Source organism: Tachypleus tridentatus, chromosome 11, assembly GCF_004210375.1.
Source record: "Tachypleus tridentatus isolate NWPU-2018 chromosome 11, ASM421037v1, whole genome shotgun sequence".
Taxonomy (NCBI): domain Eukaryota; kingdom Metazoa; phylum Arthropoda; class Merostomata; order Xiphosura; family Limulidae; genus Tachypleus; species Tachypleus tridentatus.
This window is the reverse complement of record NC_134835.1, coordinates 19,733,753-19,758,578: the sequence shown is the minus strand read 5'-3', so window position 1 is coordinate 19,758,578 and position 24,826 is coordinate 19,733,753. Positions and strand designations below refer to the sequence as shown.

Genomic DNA, 24,826 nt, shown 5'->3' with positions numbered 1-24,826 from the left:
ATGTTTCATGTCAGTGGTTTATTTCCAAAAAAATGATTTATTAACTAATTAATTTTTGATGAATTAATTAGTTCTCTATAATTTGACAAGAAACATTTAAATATCCATTTAGCTGGTTGTGTACAAGTGTTTTACACGACAAAACTTTTCAATAGTAAGCACCTATAACTGGCCAAATTAAATATCCATTTAGCTGGTTGTGTACAAGTGTTTTAGACGACAAACCTTTTCAATAGTAAGCACCTATAACTCGCCAAATTAAATATCCATTTAGCTGGTTGTGTACAAGTGTTTTAGACGACAAACCATTTTAATGGTAAGCACCTATAACTCGCCAAATTAAATATCCATTTAGCTGGTTGTGTACAAGTGTTTTAGACGACAAACCTTTTCAATAGTAAGCACCTATAACTCGCTAAATTAAATATCCATTTAGCTGGTTGTGTACAAGTGTTTTAGACGACAAACCTTTTCAATAGTAAGCACCTATAACTCGCCAAATTAAATATCCATTTAGCTGGTTGTGTACAAGTGTTTTAGACGACAAACCTTTTCAATAGTAAGCACCTATAACTCGCTAAATTAAATATCCATTTAGCTGGTTGTGTACAAGTGTTTTAGACGACAAACCTTTTCAATAGTAAGCACCTATAACTCGTTAAATTAAACATCCACTTAGCTGGTTGTGTACAAGTGTTTTACACGACAAAACTTTTCAATAATAAACACCTATAACTTGCCAAATTAAATATCCATTTAGCTGGTTGTGTACTAGTGTTTTAGACGACAAACCTTTTCAATAGTAAGCACCTATAACTCGTTAAATTAAATATCCACTTAGCTGGCTGTGTACAAGTGTTTTAGACGATAAAACTTTTCAATAGTAAACATATTTATATCTATAAGTTCTGTCTTACTTCAATATACTGTGGAGTTCTAACAACATATTTATACCTGCAGGTTCTGTATTATTCCAGTATACTGTGAAGTTCTAACAACATATTTATACCTGCAGGTTCTGTATTACTCCAGTATACTGTGAAGTTCTAACAACATATTTATACCTGCAGGTTCTGTATTACTCCAGTATACTGTGAAGTTCTAACAGCATATTTATATCTGCAGGTTCTGTCTTACTCCAGTATACTGTGGAGTTCTAACGACATATTTATACTTGCAGGTTCTGTATTACTCCAGTATACTGTGAAGTTCTAACAACATATTTATACCTGCAGGTTCTGTATTACTCCAGTATACTGTGGAGTTCTAAAAATACAGCTACACATTTCCTTTTTACTTTAGTAACACATTTTTACTTTTATTGCCAACACTATAATATTCATGTTATAACTCATGAATTATAAACTAGGTTTACAGTTATAATCTTGTCATAACTCATGAATTATGAACTAAGTTTATAGTTATCTCCGCGTCATAACTCATGAATTATGAACTAGGTTTATAGTTTTTTCAATGTCATAACTCATGAATTATGAACTAGGTTTATAGTTTTTTCAATGTCATAACTCATGAATTATGAATTAAGTTTACAGTTATATCCATGTCATAACTCATGAATTATGAACTAAGTTTACAGTTATATTTATGTCATAACTCATGAATTGTGAACTAGGTTTACAGGTAATAGAATTTGACTTACCACGATAATAGACCAGCACTGAACTCGTTGGGAACTTGTCAATAGATAGACACACACACGTTTCTGTGTATGATTTCCAAGAACTAATGAGATATTACAAGTAACAATATTCCTTGTTAGTACTGGTTGGTCTTCTTTGTCTGCCCAATCGACACCTAATTTCAAATGAGCCCGTACCAGTACGTAGCTTTTGACACATCTACTATCATGTGGTGTGCAGGATGACGATTTTATAGGAACCCAATAATCTAGCAGACGATCGAGAATTCTGCTGACGCCCTCCATTTAGCAGGACCGTGATGTTAAAATGATAACATCTTAAACACCATGCATCAGTGCTACCTCGTACGTGTTGGGGGCTTTATTTTAAGGTACCTTTCAAAAACGCGCCGATAAAAAAGGTAATTCTTACCATGCAACTCAACCTACTTTCTGTAACAAACATTCCTATAGTCGAATTTCGATTTTTTGTGGCACATGTCAGTATACATAAACAATGGGAACTTGTTGCCTACAGCTGTTGTTCTTAAGGAGGGATTCTGGTAATTCACAATTTAAAACATTTCATTCGTTATTGATGTATTATTCCACTCCACTAATAATTATTTCATATCTCCTGGAAAATGTTTATGACAGATACAATAGAACATTAAGGAATTAAGACTCGGTAATGACAGATACAGTAGAACATTAAGGAATTAAGACTTGGTAGTGACAGATACAGTAGAACATTAAGGAATTAAGACTCGGTAGTGACAGATACAATAGAACATTAAGGAATTAAGTCTCGGCAATGACAGATACAATAGAACATTAAGTAATTAAGACTCGGTAATGACAGATACAATAGAAAATTAAGGAATTAAGTCTCGGTAATGACAGATACAATAGAACATTAAGGAATTAAGTCTCGGTAATGACAGATACAATAGAACATTAAGGAATTAAAACTCGGTAATGACAGATACAGTAGAACATTAAGAAATTAAGACTCGGTAATGACAGATACGGTAGAACATTAAGGAATTAAGACTCGGTAATGACAGATACAGTAGAACATTAAGGAATTAAGACTCGGTAATGACAGATACAGTAGAACATTAAGGAATTAAGACTCGGTAATGACAGATACAATAGAACATTAAGGAATTAAGACTGGGTAATGACAGATACAGTAGTACATTAAGGAATTAAGACTCGGTAATGACAGATACAATAGAACATTAAGAAATTAAGACTGGGTAATGACAGATACAGTAGAACATTAAGGAATTAAGACTCGGTAATGACAGATACAATAGAACATTAAGGAATTAAGACTCGGTAATGACAGATACAGTAGAACATTAAGGAATTAAGACTTGGTAGTGACAGATACAGTAGAACATTAAGGAATTAAGACTCGGTAGTGACAGATACAATAGAACATTAAGGAATTAAGTCTCGGCAATGACAGATACAATAGAACATTAAGTAATTAAGACTCGGTAATGACAGATACAATAGAACATTAAGGAATTAAGTCTCGGTAATGACAGATACAATAGAACATTAAGGAATTAAAACTCGGTAATGACAGATACAGTAGAACATTAAGAAATTAAGACTCGGTAATGACAGATACAGTAGAACATTAAGGAATTAAGACTCGGTAATGACAGATACAGTAGAACATTAAGGAATTAAGACTCGGTAATGACAGATACAGTAGAACATTAAGGAATTAAGACTCGTTAATGACAGATACAATAGAACATTAAGGAATTAAGACTGGGTAATGACAGATACAGTAGAACATTAAGGAATTAAGACTCGGTAATGACAGATACAATAGAACATTAAGAAATTAAGACTGGGTAATGACAGATACAGTAAAACATTAAGGAATTAAGACTCGGTAATGACAGATACAGTAGAACATTAAGGAATTAAGACTCGGTAATGACAGATACAATAGAACATTAAGGAATTAAGACTCGGTAGATTGGTTTTTATGCTATTAAAGAAAATAAACATTGGAATATAGCTGATAATATAAGAACTGATGATATAGTCATATTGGTGACTTTATTATTTCAGGTTTAGCAAAGAAGAAATAAATAATCCAGTTCACTGGATTAATTCCACAAATTACAATGGAAAATGTGCCCAAAAAACTGCGCCCTCTGTTAGTCGTAACTGTGGCTCTGGTTACCTACTATAATTCACTCGATGGCGGGCTTGTTTTTGATGACATTGCTGCTGTTCAGGACAACAGAGATGTTCGCCCACATAACCCATTATACAATGTTTTTGTCAACGACTTCTGGGGAACCCCATTACACAAGGTAGGAATCTACACATTTTAAATAGCTTGTTTGTGAATTACTTCTTGAACTTTGTTTGTTTTGAATTTCGCGCAAAGCTACACGATGGCTATCCGTGCTAGCCGTCCCTAATTTAGCAGTGTAAGACTAGAGGGAAGGCAGCTAGTCATCACCACCCACCGACAACTTTTGGGATACTCTTTTACCAACAAATAGCGGGATTGACCGTCATATTATAACGCCCCTACGGCTGAAAAGGCGAGCATGTTTGGTGCGACCGGGATTCAAATCCGTGACCCTCAGATTACGAGTCGAACGCCTTAACACACTAGGCCATGCCGGGCCACTTCTTGAACTACCTATATACAAGGAAACAATATACGTGTTTTAACATGTATGTTAACTACTCCATGAGAATCCCTACCCACATGATCTGCCCTCATCCACACGCGATATAAAGAAACCTCTTTCAACTATCATTAACTCCAATAAACCATCTGAATGTAATACATGTGGAAAAGGAACTGTACCATTGTTTCTAAAAATTTAACACGTACACCGTACGTGTATCTATCACTGTACCATTATTTCTAACAATGTGATATATGTAGCTGCACGTGTATCTATCACTGTACCATTATTTCTAACAATGTGATATATGTAGCTATACGTGTATCTATCACTGTACGATTGTTTCTAACAATCTGATGTAAGTAACTGTACGTGTATCTATCACTATAACATTGTTTATACTCGGATAGCTGTTCAGTATGTTTGTGATGCAAACAACTATAACTGACGTCATTATTTATTTAATAGTGTGTAGAGTGATGCAAACAACAATAACTGACGTCATTATTTACTTAATAGTGTGTAGAGTGATGCAAACAACTATAACTGACGCCATTATTTACTTAAGAGTGTGTAGTGATGCAAACAACTATAACTGACGTCATTATTTACTTAAGAGTGTGTAGTGATGCAAACAACAATAACTGACGTCATTATTTACTTAAGAGTGTGTAGTGATGAAAACAACAATAACTGACGTCATTATTTACTTAAGAGTGTGTAGTGATGCAAACAACAATAACTGACGTCATTATTTACTTAAGAGTGTGTAGAGAGATGCAAACAACAATAACTGACGTCATTATTTACTTAATAGTGTGTAGAGTGATGCAAACAACAATAACTGACGTCATTATTTACTTAAGAGTGTGTAGAGTGATGCAAACAACAATAACTGACGTCATTATTTACTTAAGAGTGTGTAGTGATGCAAACAACAATAATTGACGTTGCCAGCCAACTCGGGTAGTTGTTCAGTTGTTATAACTATTTGTCAACCTGTAGAAGTTAGACAACAGAGAGTGAAAATGTGAAACTGTTTAATAAATAAAATAATACTGTACGTATCTCGACAAAACATTCAATTTGCAGGAACAAAGTCATAAGTCCTACCGTCCACTTTGTGTGTAGTTGTTCAGCCTTGTTACGCCCTTCCACGGGGTTTGTCAACCGTGTAAAAAAATTGACGTGTATCCTTCATGCGATAGAGTGAAAAGGTATGAAACTGTTACTAATAAATAAAATATATACTGTACGTAACTCTCGACAAAACATTCAATATGCAGGAACAAAGTCATAAAAGCTAGTAGTCCACTTTGTGAAGTTGTAATAAACTGGTATAATTATATAACTATCGTCTAGTGTAACACAGAAGTTTAAATAAACTGGTATAAGTATATATAAACCATCGTCTAGTGTAACACAGAAGTTGTAATAAACTGGTATAAGTATATATAAACCATCGTCTAGTGTAACACAGAAGTTTAAATAAACTGGTATATAAATGTATAAATATATAAACCATCGTCTAGTGTAACACAGAAGTTGTAAATAAACTGGTATAAGTATATATAAACCATCGTCTAGTGTAACACAGAAGTTCTATAAAGCTAACACAGAAGTTGTAATAAACTGTATAAGTATATATAAACCATCGTCTGAGTGTAACACAGAAGTTGTAATAAACTGGTATAAGTATATATAAACCATCGTCTAGTGTAACACAGAAGTTGTAATAAACTGGTATAAGTATATATAAACCATCGTCTAGTGTAACACAGAAGTTGTAATAAACTGGTATAAGTATATATAAACCATCGTCTAGTGTAAACACAGAAGCTGTAATAAACTGGTATAAGTATATATAAACCATCGTCTAGTGTAACACAGAAGTTGTAATAAACTGGTATAAGTATATATAAACCATCGTCTAGTGTAACACAGAAGTTGTAATAAACTGGTATAAGTATATATAAACCATCGTCTAGTGTAACACAGAAGTTGTAATAAACTGGTATAAGTATATATAAACCATCGTCTAGTGTAACACAGAAGTTGTAATAAACTGGTATAAGTATATATAAACCATCGTCTAGTGTAACACAGAAGTTGTAATAAACTGGTATAAGTATATATAAACCATCGTCTAGTGTAACACAGAAGTTGTAATAAACTGGTATAAGTATATATAAACCATCGTCTAGTGTAACACAGAAGTTGTAATAAACTGGTATAAGTATATATAAACCATCGTCTAGTGTAACACAGAAGTTGTAATAAACTGGTATAAGTATATATAAACCATCGTCTAGTGTAACACAGAAGTTGTAATAAACTGGTATAAGTATATATAAACCATCGTCTAGTGTAACACAGAAGCTGTAATAAACTGGTATAAGTATATATAAACCATCGTCTAGTGTAACACAGAATTTGTAATAAACTGGTATAAGTATATATAAACCATCGTCTAGTGTAACACAGAAGTTTGAATAAACTGGTATAAGTATATATAAACCATCGTCTAGTGTAACACAGAAGTTGTAATAAACTGGTATAAGTATATATAAACCATCGTCTAGTGTAACACAGAAGCTGTAATAAACTGGTATAAGTATATATAAACCATCGTCTAGTGTAACACAGAAGTTGTAATAAACTGGTATAAGTATATATAAACCATCGTCTAGTGTAACACAGAAGTTGTAATAAACTGGTATAAGTATATATAAACCATCGTCTAGTGTAACACAGAAGTTGTAATAAACTGGTATAAGTATATATAAACCATCGTCTAGTGTAACACAGAAGTTGTAATAAACTGGTATAAGTATATATAAACCATCGTCTAGTGTAACACAGAAGCTGTAATAAACTGGTATAAGTATATATAAACCATCGTCTAGTGTAACACAGAAGCTGTAATAAACTGGTATAAGTATATATAAACCATCGTCTAGTGTAACACAGAAGTTGTAATAAACTGGTATAAGTATATATAAACCATCGTCTAGTGTAACACAGAAGTTGTAATAAACTGGTATAAGTATATATAAACCATCGTCTAGTGTAACACAGAAGTTGTAATAAACTGGTATAAGTATATATAAACCATCGTCTAGTGTAACACAGAAGTTGTAATAAACTGGTATAAGTATATATAAACCATCGTCTAGTGTAACACAGAAGTTGTAATAAACTGGTATAAGTATATATAAACCATCGTCTAGTGTAACACAGAAGTTGTAATAAACTGGTATAAGTATATATAAACCATCGTCTAGTGTAACACAGAAGTTGTAATAAACTGGTATAAGTATATATAAACCATCGTCTAGTGTAACACAGAAGTTGTAATAAACTGGTATAAGTATATATAAACCATCGTCTAGTGTAACACAGAAGCTGTAATAAACTGGTATAAGTATATATAAACCATCGTCTAGTGTAACACAGAAGCTGTAATAAACTGGTATAAGTATATATAAACCATCGTCTAGTGTAACACAGAAGCTGTAATAAACTGGTATAAGTATATATAAACCATCGTCTAGTGTAACACAGAAGCTGTAATAAACTGGTATAAGTATATATAAACCATCGTCTAGTGTAACACAGAAGTTGTAATAAACTGGTATAAGTATATATAAACCATCGTCTAGTGTAACACAGAAGTTGTAATAAACTGGTATAAGTATATATAAACCATCGTCTAGTGTAACACAGAAGTTGTAATAAACTGGTATAAGTATATATAAACCATCGTCTAGTGTAACACAGAAGCTGTAATAAACTGGTATAAGTATATATAAACCATCGTCTAGTGTAACACAGAAGTTGTAATAAACTGGTATAAGTATATATAAACCATCGTCTAGTGTAACACAGAAGCTGTAATAAACTGGTATAAGTATATATAAACCATCGTCTAGTGTAACACAGAAGTTGTAATAAACTGGTATAAGTATATATAAACCATCGTCTAGTGTAACACAGAAGCTGTAATAAACTGGTATAAGTATATATAAACCATCGTCTAGTGTAACACAGAAGTTGTAATAAACTGGTATAAGTATATATAAACCATCGTCTAGTGTAACACAGAAGCTGTAATAAACTGGTATAAGTATATATAAACCATCGTCTAGTGTAACACAGAAGTTGTAATAAACTGGTATAAGTATATATAAACCATCGTCTAGTGTAACACAGAAGTTGTAATAAACTGGTATAAGTATATATAAACCATCGTCTAGTGTAACACAGAAGCTGTAATAAACTGGTATAAGTATATATAAACCATCGTCTAGTGTAACACAGAAGTTGTAATAAACTGGTATAAGTATATATAAACCATCGTCTAGTGTAACACAGAAGCTGTAATAAACTGGTATAAGTATATATAAACCATCGTCTAGTGTAACACAGAAGCTGTAATAAACTGGTATAAGTATATATAAACCATCGTCTAGTGTAACACAGAAGCTGTAATAAACTGGTATAAGTATATATAAACCATCGTCTAGTGTAACACAGAAGCTGTAATAAACTGGTATAAGTATATATAAACCATCGTCTAGTGTAACACAGAAGTTGTAATAAACTGGTATAAGTATATATAAACCATCGTCTAGTGTAACACAGAAGTTGTAATAAACTGGTATAAGTATATATAAACCATCGTCTAGTGTAACACAGAAGTTGTAATAAACTGGTATAAGTATATATAAACCATCGTCTAGTGTAACACAGAAGCTGTAATAAACTGGTATAAGTATATATAAACCATCGTCTAGTGTAACACAGAAGTTGTAATAAACTGGTATAAGTATATATAAACCATCGTCTAGTGTAACACAGAAGTTGTAATAAACTGGTATAAGTATATATAAACCATCGTCTAGTGTAACACAGAAGCTGTAATAAACTGGTATAAGTATATATAAACCATCGTCTAGTGTAACACAGAAGCTGTAATAAACTGGTATAAGTATATATAAACCATCGTCTAGTGTAACACAGAAGTTGTAATAAACTGGTATAAGTATATATAAACCATCGTCTAGTGTAACACAGAAGTTGTAATAAACTGGTATAAGTATATATAAACCATCGTCTAGTGTAACACAGAAGCTGTAATAAACTGGTATAAGTATATATAAACCATCGTCTAGTGTAACACAGAAGCTGTAATAAACTGGTATAAGTATATATAAACCATCGTCTAGTGTAACACAGAAGCTGTAATAAACTGGTATAAGTATATATAAACCATCGTCTAGTGTAACACAGAAGTTGTAATAAACTGGTATAAGTATATATAAACCATCGTCTAGTGTAACACAGAAGCTGTAATAAACTGGTATAAGTATATATAAACCATCGTCTAGTGTAACACAGAAGCTGTAATAAACTGGTATAAGTATATATAAACCATCGTCTAGTGTAACACAGAAGCTGTAATAAACTGGTATAAGTATATATAAACCATCGTCTAGTGTAACACAGAAGCTGTAATAAACTGGTATAAGTATATATAAACCATCGTCTAGTGTAACACAGAAGCTGTAATAAACTGGTATAAGTATATATAAACCATCGTCTAGTGTAACACAGAAGTTGTAATAAACTGGTATAAGTATATATAAACCATCGTCTAGTGTAACACAGAAGCTGTAATAAACTGGTATAAGTATATATAAACCATCGTCTAGTGTAACACAGAAGCTGTAATAAACTGGTATAAGTATATATAAACCATCGTCTAGTGTAACACAGAAGTTGTAATAAACTGGTATAAGTATATATAAACCATCGTCTAGTGTAACACAGAAGCTGTAATAAACTGGTATAAGTATATATAAACCATCGTCTAGTGTAACACAGAAGCTGTAATAAACTGGTATAAGTATATATAAACCATCGTCTAGTGTAACACAGAAGTTGTAATAAACTGGTATAAGTATATATAAACCATCGTCTAGTGTAACACAGAAGCTGTAATAAACTGGTATAAGTATATATAAACCATCGTCTAGTGTAACACAGAAGCTGTAATAAACTGGTATAAGTATATATAAACCATCGTCTAGTGTAACACAGAAGCTGTAATAAACTGGTATAAGTATATATAAACCATCGTCTAGTGTAACACAGAAGTTGTAATAAACTGGTATAAGTATATATAAACCATCGTCTAGTGTAACACAGAAGTTGTAATAAACTGGTATAAGTATATATAAACCATCGTCTAGTGTAACACAGAAGTTGTAATAAACTGGTATAAGTATATATAAACCATCGTCTAGTGTAACACAGAAGCTTGTAATAAACTGGTATAAGTATATATAAACCATCGTCTAGTGTAACACAGAAGCTGTAATAAACTGGTATAAGTATATATAAACCATCGTCTAGTGTAACACAGAAGCTGTAATAAACTGGTATAAGTATATATAAACCATCGTCTAGTGTAACACAGAAGCTGTAATAAACTGGTATAAGTATATATAAACCATCGTCTAGTGTAACACAGAAGCTGTAATAAACTGGTATAAGTATATATAAACCATCGTCTAGTGTAACACAGAAGCTGTAATAAACTGGTATAAGTATATATAAACCATCGTCTAGTGTAACACAGAAGTTGTAATAAACTGGTATAAGTATATATAAACCATCGTCTAGTGTAACACAGAAGCTGTAATAAACTGGTATAAGTATATATAAACCATCGTCTAGTGTAACACAGAAGCTGTAATAAACTGGTATAAGTATATATAAACCATCGTCTAGTGTAACACAGAAGCTGTAATAAACTGGTATAAGTATATATAAACCATCGTCTAGTGTAACACAGAAGCTGTAATAAACTGGTATAAGTATATATAAACCATCGTCTAGTGTAACACAGAAGCTGTAATAAACTGGTATAAGTATATATAAACCATCGTCTAGTGTAACACAGAAGCTGTAATAAACTGGTATAAGTATATATAAACCATCGTCTAGTGTAACACAGAAGTTGTAATAAACTGGTATAAGTATATATAAACCATCGTCTAGTGTAACACAGAAGCTGTAATAAACTGGTATAAGTATATATAAACCATCGTCTAGTGTAACACAGAAGCTGTAATAAACTGGTATAAGTATATATAAACCATCGTCTAGTGTAACACAGAAGCTGTAATAAACTGGTATAAGTATATATAAACCATCGTCTAGTGTAACACAGAAGTTGTAATAAACTGGTATAAGTATATATAAACCATCGTCTAGTGTAACACAGAAGTTGTAATAAACTGGTATAAGTATATATAAACCATCGTCTAGTGTAACACAGAAGTTGTAATAAACTGGTATAAGTATATATAAACCATCGTCTAGTGTAACACAGAAGCTGTAATAAACTGGTATAAGTATATATAAACCATCGTCTAGTGTAACACAGAAGCTGTAATAAACTGGTATAAGTATATATAAACCATCGTCTAGTGTAACACAGAAGCTGTAATAAACTGGTATAAGTATATATAAACCATCGTCTAGTGTAACACAGAAGTTGTAATAAACTGGTATAAGTATATATAAACCATCGTCTAGTGTAACACAGAAGTTGTAATAAACTGGTATAAGTATATATAAACCATCGTCTAGTGTAACACAGAAGTTGTAATAAACTGGTATAAGTATATATAAACCATCGTCTAGTGTAACACAGAAGTTGTAATAAACTGGTATAAGTATATATAAACCATCGTCTAGTGTAACACAGAAGTTGTAATAAACTGGTATAAGTATATATAAACCATCGTCTAGTGTAACACAGAAGTTGTAATAAACTGGTATAAGTATATATAAACCATCGTCTAGTGTAACACAGAAGTTGTAATAAACTGGTATAAGTATATATAAACCATCGTCTAGTGTAACACAGAAGCTGTAATAAACTGGTATAAGTATATATAAACCATCGTCTAGTGTAACACAGAAGCTGTAATAAACTGGTATAAGTATATATAAACCATCGTCTAGTGTAACACAGAAGTTGTAATAAACTGGTATAAGTATATATAAACCATCGTCTAGTGTAACACAGAAGTTGTAATAAACTGGTATAAGTATATATAAACCATCGTCTAGTGTAACACAGAAGCTGTAATAAACTGGTATAAGTATATATAAACCATCGTCTAGTGTAACACAGAAGTTGTAATAAACTGGTATAAGTATATATAAACCATCGTCTAGTGTAACACAGAAGCTGTAATAAACTGGTATAAGTATATATAAACCATCGTCTAGTGTAACACAGAAGTTGTAATAAACTGGTATAAGTATATATAAACCATCGTCTAGTGTAACACAGAAGTTGTAATAAACTGGTATAAGTATATATAAACCATCGTCTAGTGTAACACAGAAGTTGTAATAAACTGGTATAAGTATATATAAACCATCGTCTAGTGTAACACAGAAGCTGTAATAAACTGGTATAAGAAGTATATATAAACCATCGTCTAGTGTAACACAGAAGTTGTAATAAACTGGTATAATTATATATAAACCATCGTCTAGTGTAACACAGAAGCTGTAATAAACTGGTATAAGTATATATAAACCATCGTCTAGTGTAACACAGAAGCTGTAATAAACTGGTATAAGTATATATAAACCATCGTCTAGTGTAACACAGAAGCTGTAATAAACTGGTATAAGTATATATAAACCATCGTCTAGTGTAACACAGAAGTTGTAATAAACTGGTATAAGTATATATAAACCATCGTCTAGTGTAACACAGAAGTTGTAATAAACTGGTATAAGTATATATAAACCATCGTCTAGTGTAACACAGAAGTTGTAATAAACTGGTATAAGTATATATAAACCATCGTCTAGTGTAACACAGAAGCTGTAATAAACTGGTATAAGTATATATAAACCATCGTCTAGTGTAACACAGAAGTTGTAATAAACTGGTATAAGTATATATAAACCATCGTCTAGTGTAACACAGAAGCTGTAATAAACTGGTATAAGTATATATAAACCATCGTCTAGTGTAACACAGAAGCTGTAATAAACTGGTATAAGTATATATAAACCATCGTCTAGTGTAACACAGAAGCTGTAATAAACTGGTATAAGTATATATAAACCATCGTCTAGTGTAACACAGAAGTTGTAATAAACTGGTATAAGTATATATAAACCATCGTCTAGTGTAACACAGAAGCTGTAATAAACTGGTATAAGTATATATAAACCATCGTCTAGTGTAACACAGAAGCTGTAATAAACTGGTATAAGTATATATAAACCATCGTCTAGTGTAACACAGAAGCTGTAATAAACTGGTATAAGTATATATAAACCATCGTCTAGTGTAACACAGAAGCTGTAATAAACTGGTATAAGTATATATAAACCATCGTCTAGTGTAACACAGAAGCTGTAATAAACTGGTATAAGTATATATAAACCATCGTCTAGTGTAACACAGAAGCTGTAATAAACTGGTATAAGTATATATAAACCATCGTCTAGTGTAACACAGAAGTTGTAATAAACTGGTATAAGTATATATAAACCATCGTCTAGTGTAACACAGAAGTTGTAATAAACTGGTATAAGTATATATAAACCATCGTCTAGTGTAACACAGAAGCTGTAATAAACTGGTATAAGTATATATAAACCATCGTCTAGTGTAACACAGAAGCTGTAATAAACTGGTATAAGTATATATAAACCATCGTCTAGTGTAACACAGAAGCTTGTAATAAACTGGTATAAGTATATATAAACCATCGTCTAGTGTAACACAGAAGTTGTAATAAACTGGTATAAGTATATATAAACCATCGTCTAGTGTAACACAGAAGTTGTAATAAACTGGTATAAGTATATATAAACCATCGTCTAGTGTAACACAGAAGTTGTAATAAACTGGTATAAGTATATATAAACCATCGTCTAGTGTAACACAGAAGCTGTAATAAACTGGTATAAGTATATATAAACCATCGTCTAGTGTAACACAGAAGCTGTAATAAACTGGTATAAGTATATATAAACCATCGTCTAGTGTAACACAGAAGCTGTAATAAACTGGTATAAGTATATATAAACCATCGTCTAGTGTAACACAGAAGCTGTAATAAACTGGTATAAGTATATATAAACCATCGTCTAGTGTAACACAGAAGTTGTAATAAACTGGTATAAGTATATATAAACCATCGTCTAGTGTAACACAGAAGTTGTAATAAACTGGTATAAGTATATATAAACCATCGTCTAGTGTAACACAGAAGTTGTAATAAACTGGTATAAGTATATATAAACCATCGTCTAGTGTAACACAGAAGTTGTAATAAACTGGTATAAGTATATATAAACCATCGTCTAGTGTAACACAGAAGTTGTAATAAACTGGTATAAGTATATATAAACCATCGTCTAGTGTAACACAGAAGTTGTAATAAACTGGTATAAGTAATAAACTGGTATAAGTATATATAAACCATCGTCTAGTGTAACACAGAAGCTGTAATAAACTGGTATAAGTATATATAAACCATCGTCTAGTGTAACACAGAAGTTGTAATAAACTGGTATAAGTATATATAAACCATCGTCTAGTGTAACACAGAAGTTGTAATAAACTGGTATAAGTATATATAAACCATCGTCTAGTGTAACACAGAAGTTGTAATAAACTGGTATAAGTATATATAAACCATCGTCTAGTGTAACACAGAAGCTGTAATAAACTGGTATAAGTATATATAAACCATCGTCTAGTGTAACACAGAAGTTGTAATAAACTGGTATAAGTATATATAAACCATCGTCTAGTGTAACACAGAAGTTGTAATAAACTGGTATAAGTATATATAAACCATCGTCTAGTGTAACACAGAAGTTGTAATAAACTGGTATAAGTATATATAAACCATCGTCTAGTGTAACACAGAAGTTGTAATAAACTGGTATAAGTATATATAAACCATCGTCTAGTGTAACACAGAAGCTGTAATAAACTGGTATAAGTATATATAAACCATCGTCTAGTGTAACACAGAAGCTTGTAATAAACTGGTATAAGTATATATAAACCATCGTCTAGTGTAACACAGAAGTTGTAATAAACTGGTATAAGTATATATAAACCATCGTCTAGTGTAACACAGAAGCTGTAATAAACTGGTATAAGTATATATAAACCATCGTCTAGTGTAACACAGAAGTTAATAAACTGGTATAAGTATATATAAACCATCGTCTAGTGTAACACAGAAGTTGTAATAAACTGGTATAAGTATATATAAACCATCGTCTAGTGTAACACAGAAGCTGTAATAAACTGGTATAAGTATATATAAACCATCGTCTAGTGTAACACAGAAGTTGTAATAAACTGGTATAAGTATATATAAACCATCGTCTAGTGTAACACAGAAGTTGTAATAAACTGGTATAAGTATATATAAACCATCGTCTAGTGTAACACAGAAGTTGTAATAAACTGGTATAAGTATATATAAACCATCGTCTAGTGTAACACAGAAGTTGTAATAAACTGGTATAAGTATATATAAACCATCGTCTAGTGTAACACAGAAGTTGTAATAAACTGGTATAAGTATATATAAACCATCGTCTAGTGTAACACAGAAGTTGTAATAAACTGGTATAAGTATATATAAACCATCGTCTAGTGTAACACAGAAGTTGTAATAAACTGGTATAAGTATATATAAACCATCGTCTAGTGTAACACAGAAGTTGTAATAAACTGGTATAAGTATATATAAACCATCGTCTAGTGTAACACAGAAGCTGTAATAAACTGGTATAAGTATATATAAACCATCGTCTAGTGTAACACAGAAGCTGTAATAAACTGGTATAAGTATATATAAACCATCGTCTAGTGTAACACAGAAGCTGTAATAAACTGGTATAAGTATATATAAACCATCGTCTAGTGTAACACAGAAGCTGTAATAAACTGGTATAAGTATATATAAACCATCGTCTAGTGTAACACAGAAGCTGTAATAAACTGGTATAAGTATATATAAACCATCGTCTAGTGTAACACAGAAGCTGTAATAAACTGGTATAAGTATATATAAACCATCGTCTAGTGTAACACAGAAGTTGTAATAAACTGGTATAAGTATATATAAACCATCGTCTAGTGTAACACAGAAGTTGTAATAAACTGGTATAAGTATATATAAACCATCGTCTAGTGTAACACAGAAGTTGTAATAAACTGGTATAAGTATATATAAACCATCGTCTAGTGTAACACAGAAGTTGTAATAAACTGGTATAAGTATATATAAACCATCGTCTAGTGTAACACAGAAGTTGTAATAAACTGGTATAAGTATATATAAACCATCGTCTAGTGTAACACAGAAGCTGTAATAAACTGGTATAAGTATATATAAACCATCGTCTAGTGTAACACAGAAGCTGTAATAAACTGGTATAAGTATATATAAACCATCGTCTAGTGTAACACAGAAGCTGTAATAAACTGGTATAAGTATATATAAACCATCGTCTAGTGTAACACAGAAGCTGTAATAAACTGGTATAAGTATATATAAACCATCGTCTAGTGTAACACAGAAGCTGTAATAAACTGGTATAAGTATATATAAACCATCGTCTAGTGTAACACAGAAGTTGTAATAAACTGGTATAAGTATATATAAACCATCGTCTAGTGTAACACAGAAGTTGTAATAAACTGGTATAAGTATATATAAACCATCGTCTAGTGTAACACAGAAGCTGTAATAAACTGGTATAAGTATATATAAACCATCGTCTAGTGTAACACAGAAGTTGTAATAAACTGGTATAAGTATATATAAACCATCGTCTAGTGTAACACAGAAGTTGTAATAAACTGGTATAAGTATATATAAACCATCGTCTAGTGTAACACAGAAGCTGTAATAAACTGGTATAAGTATATATAAACCATCGTCTAGTGTAACACAGAAGCTTGTAATAAACTGGTATAAGTATATATAAACCATCGTCTAGTGTAACACAGAAGCTGTAATAAACTGGTATAAGTATATATAAACCATCGTCTAGTGTAACACAGAAGTTGTAATAAACTGGTATAAGTATATATAAACCATCGTCTAGTGTAACACAGAAGTTGTAATAAACTGGTATAAGTATATATAAACCATCGTCTAGTGTAACACAGAAGCTGTAATAAACTGGTATAAGTATATATAAACCATCGTCTAGTGTAACACAGAAGTTGTAATAAACTGGTATAAGTATATATAAACCATCGTCTAGTGTAACACAGAAGCTGTAATAAACTGGTATAAGTATATATAAACCATCGTCTAGTGTAACACAGAAGTTGTAATAAACTGGTATAAGTATATATAAACCATCGTCTAGTGTAACACAGAAGTTGTAATAAACTGGTATAAGTATATATAAACCATCGTCTAGTGTAACACAGAAGTTGTAATAAACTGGTATAAGTATATATAAACCATCGTCTAGTGTAACACAGAAGTTGTAATAAACTGGTATAAGTATATATAAACCATCGTCTAGTGTAACACAGAAGCTGTAATAAACTGGTATAAGTATATATAAACCATCGTCTAGTGTAACACAGAAGCTGTAATAAACTGGTATAAGTATATATAAACCATCGTCTAGTGTAACACAGAAGCTGTAATAAACTGGTATAAGTATATATAAACCATCGTCTAGTGTAACACAGAAGCTGTAATAAACTGGTATAAGTATATATAAACCATCGTCTAGTGTAACACAGAAGTTGTAATAAACTGGTATAAGTATATATAAACCATCGTCTAGTGTAACACAGAAGTTGTAATAAACTGGTATAAGTATATATAAACCATCGTCTAGTGTAACACAGAAGTTGTAATAAACTGGTATAAGTATATATAAACCATCGTCTAGTGTAACACAGAAGTTGTAATAAACTGGTATAAGTATATATAAACCATCGTCTAGTGTAACACAGAAGTTGTAATAAACTGGTATAAGTATATATAAACCATCGTCTAGTGTAACACAGAAGCTGTAATAAACTGGTATAAGTATATATAAACCATCGTCTAGTGTAACACAGAAGTTGTAATAAACTGGTATAAGTATATATAAACCATCGTCTAGTGTAACACAGAAGCTGTAATAAACTGGTATAAGTATATATAAACCATCGTCTAGTGTAACACAGAAGCTGTAATAAACTGGTATAAGTATATATAAACCATCGTCTAGTGTAACACAGAAGTTGTAATAAACTGGTATAAGTATATATAAACCATCGTCTAGTGTAACACAGAAGCTGTAATAAACTGGTATAAGTATATATAAACCATCGTCTAGTGTAACACAGAAGTTGTAATAAACTGGTATAAGTATATATAAACCATCGTCTAGTGTAACACAGAAGCTGTAATAAACTGGTATAAGTATATATAAACCATCGTCTAGTGTAACACAGAAGTTGTAATAAACTGGTATAAGTATATATAAACCATCGTCTAGTGTAACACAGAAGTTGTAATAAACTGGTATAAGTATATATAAACCATCGTCTAGTGTAACACAGAAGCTGTAATAAACTGGTATAAGTATATATAAACCATCGTCTAGTGTAACACAGAAGCTGTAATAAACTGGTATAAGTATATATAAACCATCGTCTAGTGTAACACAGAAGTTGTAATAAACTGGTATAAGTATATATAAACCATCGTCTAGTGTAACACAGAAGCTGTAATAAACTGGTATAAGTATATATAAACCATCGTCTAGTGTAACACAGAAGTTGTAATAAACTGGTATAAGTATATATAAACCATCGTCTAGTGTAACACAGAAGCTGTAATAAACTGGTATAAGTATATATAAACCATCGTCTAGTGTAACACAGAAGTTGTAATAAACTGTAATAAACTGGTATAAGGTATATATAAACCATCGTCTAGTGTAACACAGAAGTTGTAATAAACTGGTATAAGTATATATAAACCATCGTCTAGTGTAACACAGAAGCTGTAATAAACTGGTATAAGTATATATAAACCATCGTCTAGTGTAACACAGAAGCTGTAATAAACTGGTATAAGTATATATAAACCATCGTCTAGTGTAACACAGAAGCTGTAATAAACTGGTATAAGTATATATAAACCATCGTCTAGTGTAACACAGAAGTTGTAATAAACTGGTATAAGTATATATAAACCATCGTCTAGTGTAACACAGAAGCTGTAATAAACTGGTATAAGTATATATAAACCATCGTCTAGTGTAACACAGAAGCTGTAATAAACTGGTATAAGTATATATAAACCATCGTCTAGTGTAACACAGAAGTTGTAATAAACTGGTATAAGTATATATAAACCATCGTCTAGTGTAACACAGAAGTTGTAATAAACTGGTATAAGTATATATAAACCATCGTCTAGTGTAACACAGAAGTTGTAATAAACTGGTATAAGTATATATAAACCATCGTCTAGTGTAACACAGAAGTTGTAATAAACTGGTATAAGTATATATAAACCATCGTCTAGTGTAACACAGAAGTTGTAATAAACTGGTATAAGTATATATAAACCATCGTCTAGTGTAACACAGAAGCTGTAATAAACTGGTATAAGTATATATAAACCATCGTCTAGTGTAACACAGAAGCTGTAATAAACTGGTATAAGTATATATAAACCATCGTCTAGTGTAACACAGAAGCTGTAATAAACTGGTATAAGTATATATAAACCATCGTCTAGTGTAACACAGAAGCTGTAATAAACTGGTATAAGTATATATAAACCATCGTCTAGTGTAACACAGAAGTTGTAATAAACTGGTATAAGTATATATAAACCATCGTCTAGTGTAACACAGAAGCTGTAATAAACTGGTATAAGTATATATAAACCATCGTCTAGTGTAACACAGAAGCTGTAATAAACTGGTATAAGTATATATAAACCATCGTCTAGTGTAACACAGAAGTTGTAATAAACTGGTATAAGTATATATAAACCATCGTCTAGTGTAACACAGAAGTTGTAATAAACTGGTATAAGTATATATAAACCATCGTCTAGTGTAACACAGAAGTTGTAATAAACTGGTATAAGTATATATAAACCATCGTCTAGTGTAACACAGAAGTTGTAATAAACTGGTATAAGTATATATAAACCATCGTCTAGTGTAACACAGAAGCTGTAATAAACTGGTATAAGTATATATAAACCATCGTCTAGTGTAACACAGAAGCTGTAATAAACTGGTATAAGTATATATAAACCATCGTCTAGTGTAACACAGAAGTTGTAATAAACTGGTATAAGTATATATAAACCATCGTCTAGTGTAACACAGAAGCTGTAATAAACTGGTATAAGTATATATAAACCATCGTCTAGTGTAACACAGAAGTTGTAATAAACTGGTATAAGTATATATAAACCATCGTCTAGTGTAACACAGAAGTTGTAATAAACTGGTATAAGTATATATAAACCATCGTCTAGTGTAACACAGAAGTTGTAATAAACTGGTATAAGTATATATAAACCATCGTCTAGTGTAACACAGAAGCTGTAATAAACTGGTATAAGTATATATAAACCATCGTCTAGTGTAACACAGAAGTTGTAATAAACTGGTATAAGTATATATAAACCATCGTCTAGTGTAACACAGAAGCTGTAATAAACTGGTATAAGTATATATAAACCATCGTCTAGTGTAACACAGAAGTTGTAATAAACTGGTATAAGTATATATAAACCATCGTCTAGTGTAACACAGAAGTTGTAATAAACTGGTATAAGTATATATAAACCATCGTCTAGTGTAACACAGAAGTTGTAATAAACTGGTATAAGTATATATAAACCATCGTCTAGTGTAACACAGAAGTTGTAATAAACTGGTATAAGTATATATAAACCATCGTCTAGTGTAACACAGAAGCTGTAATAAACTGGTATAAGTATATATAAACCATCGTCTAGTGTAACACAGAAGCTGTAATAAACTGGTATAAGTATATATAAACCATCGTCTAGTGTAACACAGAAGTTGTAATAAACTGGTATAAGTATATATAAACCATCGTCTAGTGTAACACAGAAGCTGTAATAAACTGGTATAAGTATATATAAACCATCGTCTAGTGTAACACAGAAGCTGTAATAAACTGGTATAAGTATATATAAACCATCGTCTAGTGTAACACAGAAGCTGTAATAAACTGGTATAAGTATATATAAACCATCGTCTAGTGTAACACAGAAGTTGTAATAAACTGGTATAAGTATATATAAACCATCGTCTAGTGTAACACAGAAGTTGTAATAAACTGGTATAAGTATATATAAACCATCGTCTAGTGTAACACAGAAGCTTGTAATAAACTGGTATAAGTATATATAAACCATCGTCTAGTGTAACACAGAAGCTGTAATAAACTGGTATAAGTATATATAAACCATCGTCTAGTGTAACACAGAAGTTGTAATAAACTGGTATAAGTATATATAAACCATCGTCTAGTGTAACACAGAAGTTGTAATAAACTGGTATAAGTATATATAAACCATCGTCTAGTGTAACACAGAAGCTGTAATAAACTGGTATAAGTATATATAAACCATCGTCTAGTGTAACACAGAAGTTGTAATAAACTGGTATAAGTATATATAAACTATCGTCTAGTGTAACACAGACGCTGTAATAAACTGGTATAAGTATATATAAACCATCGTCTAGTGTAACACAGAAGCTGTAATAAACTGGTATAAGTATATATAAACCATCGTCTAGTGTAACACAGAAGTTGTAATAAACTGGTATAAGTATATATAAACCATCGTCTAGTGTAACACAGAAGCTGTAATAAACTGGTATAAGTATATATAAACCATCGTCTAGTGTAACACAGAAGAAGTTGTAATAAACTGGTATAAGTATATATAAACCATCGTCTAGTGTAACACAGAAGCTGTAATAAACTGGTATAAGTATATATAAACCATCGTCTAGTGTAACACAGAAGTTGTAATAAACTGGTATAAGTATATATAAACCATCGTCTAGTGTAACACAGAAGCTGTAATAAACTGGTATAAGTATATATAAACCATCGTCTAGTGTAACACAGAAGTTGTAATAAACTGGTATAAGTATATATAAACCATCGTCTAGTGTAACACAGAAGTTGTAATAAACTGGTATAAGTATATATAAACCATCGTCTAGTGTAACACAGAAGCTGTAATAAACTGGTATAAGTATATATAAACCATCGTCTAGTGTAACACAGAAGCTGTAATAAACTGGTATAAGTATATATAAACCATCGTCTAGTGTAACACAGAAGCTGTAATAAACTGGTATAAGTATATATAAACTATCGTCTAGTGTAACACAGAAGCTTAAATAAACTGGTATAAGTATATATAAACCATCGTCTAGTGTAACACAGAAGCTGTAATAAACTGGTATAAGTATATATAAACCATCGTCTAGTGTAACACAGAAGTTGTAATAAACTGGTATAAGTATATATAAACCATCGTCTAGTGTAACACAGAAGCTGTAATAAACTGGTATAAGTATATATAAACCATCGTCTAGTGTAACACAGAAGCTGTAATAAACTGGTATAAGTATATATAAACCATCGTCTAGTGTAACACAGAGTTGTAATAAACTGGTATAAGTATATATAAACCATCGTCTAGTGTAACACAGAAGTTGTAATAAACTGGTATAAGTATATATAAACCATCGTCTAGTGTAACACAGAAGCTGTAATAAACTGGTATAAGTATATATAAACCATCGTCTAGTGTAACACAGAAGCTGTAATAAACTGGTATAAGTATATATAAACCATCGTCTAGTGTAACACAGAGTTGTAATAAACTGGTATAAGTATATATAAACCATCGTCTAGTGTAACAAAGAAGCTGTAATAAACTGGTATAAGTATATATAAACCATCGTCTAGTGTAACACAGAAGTTGTAATAAACTGGTATAAGTATATATAAACCATCGTCTAGTGTAACACAGAAGTTGTAATAAACTGGTATAAGTATATATAAACCATCGTCTAGTGTAACACAGAAGCTGTAATAAACTGGTATAAGTATATATAAACCATCGTCTAGTGTAACACAGAAGTTGTAATAAACTGGTATAAGTATATATAAAAACCATCGTCTAGTGTAACACAGAAGCTGTAATAAACTGGTATAAGTATATATAAACCATCGTCTAGTGTAACACAGAAGTTGTAATAAACTGGTATAAGTATATATAAACCATCGTCTAGTGTAACAACAGAAGCTGTAATAAACTGGTATAAGTATATATAAACCATCGTCTAGTGTAACACAGAAGTTGTAATAAACTGGTATAAGTATATATAAACCATCGTCTAGTGTAACACAGAAGCTGTAATAAACTGGTATAAGTATATATAAACCATCGTCTAGTGTAACACAGAAGTTGTAATAAACTGGTATAAGTATATATAAACCATCGTCTAGTGTAACACAGAAGCTGTAATAAACTGGTATAAGTATATATAAACCATCGTCTAGTGTAACACAGAAGCTGTAATAAACTGGTATAAGTATATATAAACCATCGTCTAGTGTAACACAGAAGCTGTAATAAACTGGTATAAGTATATATAAACCATCGTCTAGTGTAACACAGAAGTTGTAATAAACTGGTATAAGTATATATAAACCATCGTCTAGTGTAACACAGAAGTTGTAATAAACTGGTATAAGTATATATAAACCATCGTCTAGTGTAACACAGAAGTTGTAATAAACTGGTATAAGTATATATAAACCATCGTCTAGTGTAACACAAGAAGTTGTAATAAACTGGTATAAGTATATATAAACCATCGTCTAGTGTAACACAGAAGTTGTAATAAACTGGTATAAGTATATATAAACCATCGTCTAGTGTAACACAGAAGTTGTAATAAACTGGTATAAGTATATATAAACCATCGTCTAGTGTAACACAGAAGTTGTAATAAACTGGTATAAGTATATATAAACCATCGTCTAGTGTAACACAGAGTTGTAATAAACTGGTATAAGTATATATAAACCATCGTCTAGTGTAACACAGAAGTTGTAATAAACTGGTATAAGTATATATAAACCATCGTCTAGTGTAACACAGAAGCTGTAATAAACTGGTATAAAGTATATATAAACCATCGTCTAGTTAATAACACAGAAGTTGTAATAAACTGGTATAAGTATATATAAACCATCGTCTAGTGTAACACAGAAGTTGTAATAAACTGGTATAAGTATATATAAACCATCGTCTAGTGTAACACAGAAGTTGTAATAAACTGGTATAAGTATATATAAACCATCGTCTAGTGTAACACAGAA

General features: G+C 31.2%; 1 protein-coding gene across 1 annotated transcript in view; it reads left to right on the top strand.

Annotated features, from left to right (window-relative positions):
• The first annotated feature begins 3,795 nt into the window (after positions 1-3,795).
• The window catches only part of LOC143231304 (uncharacterized), a 75,695-nt gene continuing 54,664 nt past the window's right edge, over positions 3,796-24,826 (top strand). Inside the window, exon 1 of the mRNA XM_076465855.1 lies at positions 3,796-3,987. Within this exon, the coding sequence (XP_076321970.1) occupies positions 3,796-3,987 (192 nt within the window). The remainder of the gene's footprint in view (positions 3,988-24,826) is intronic.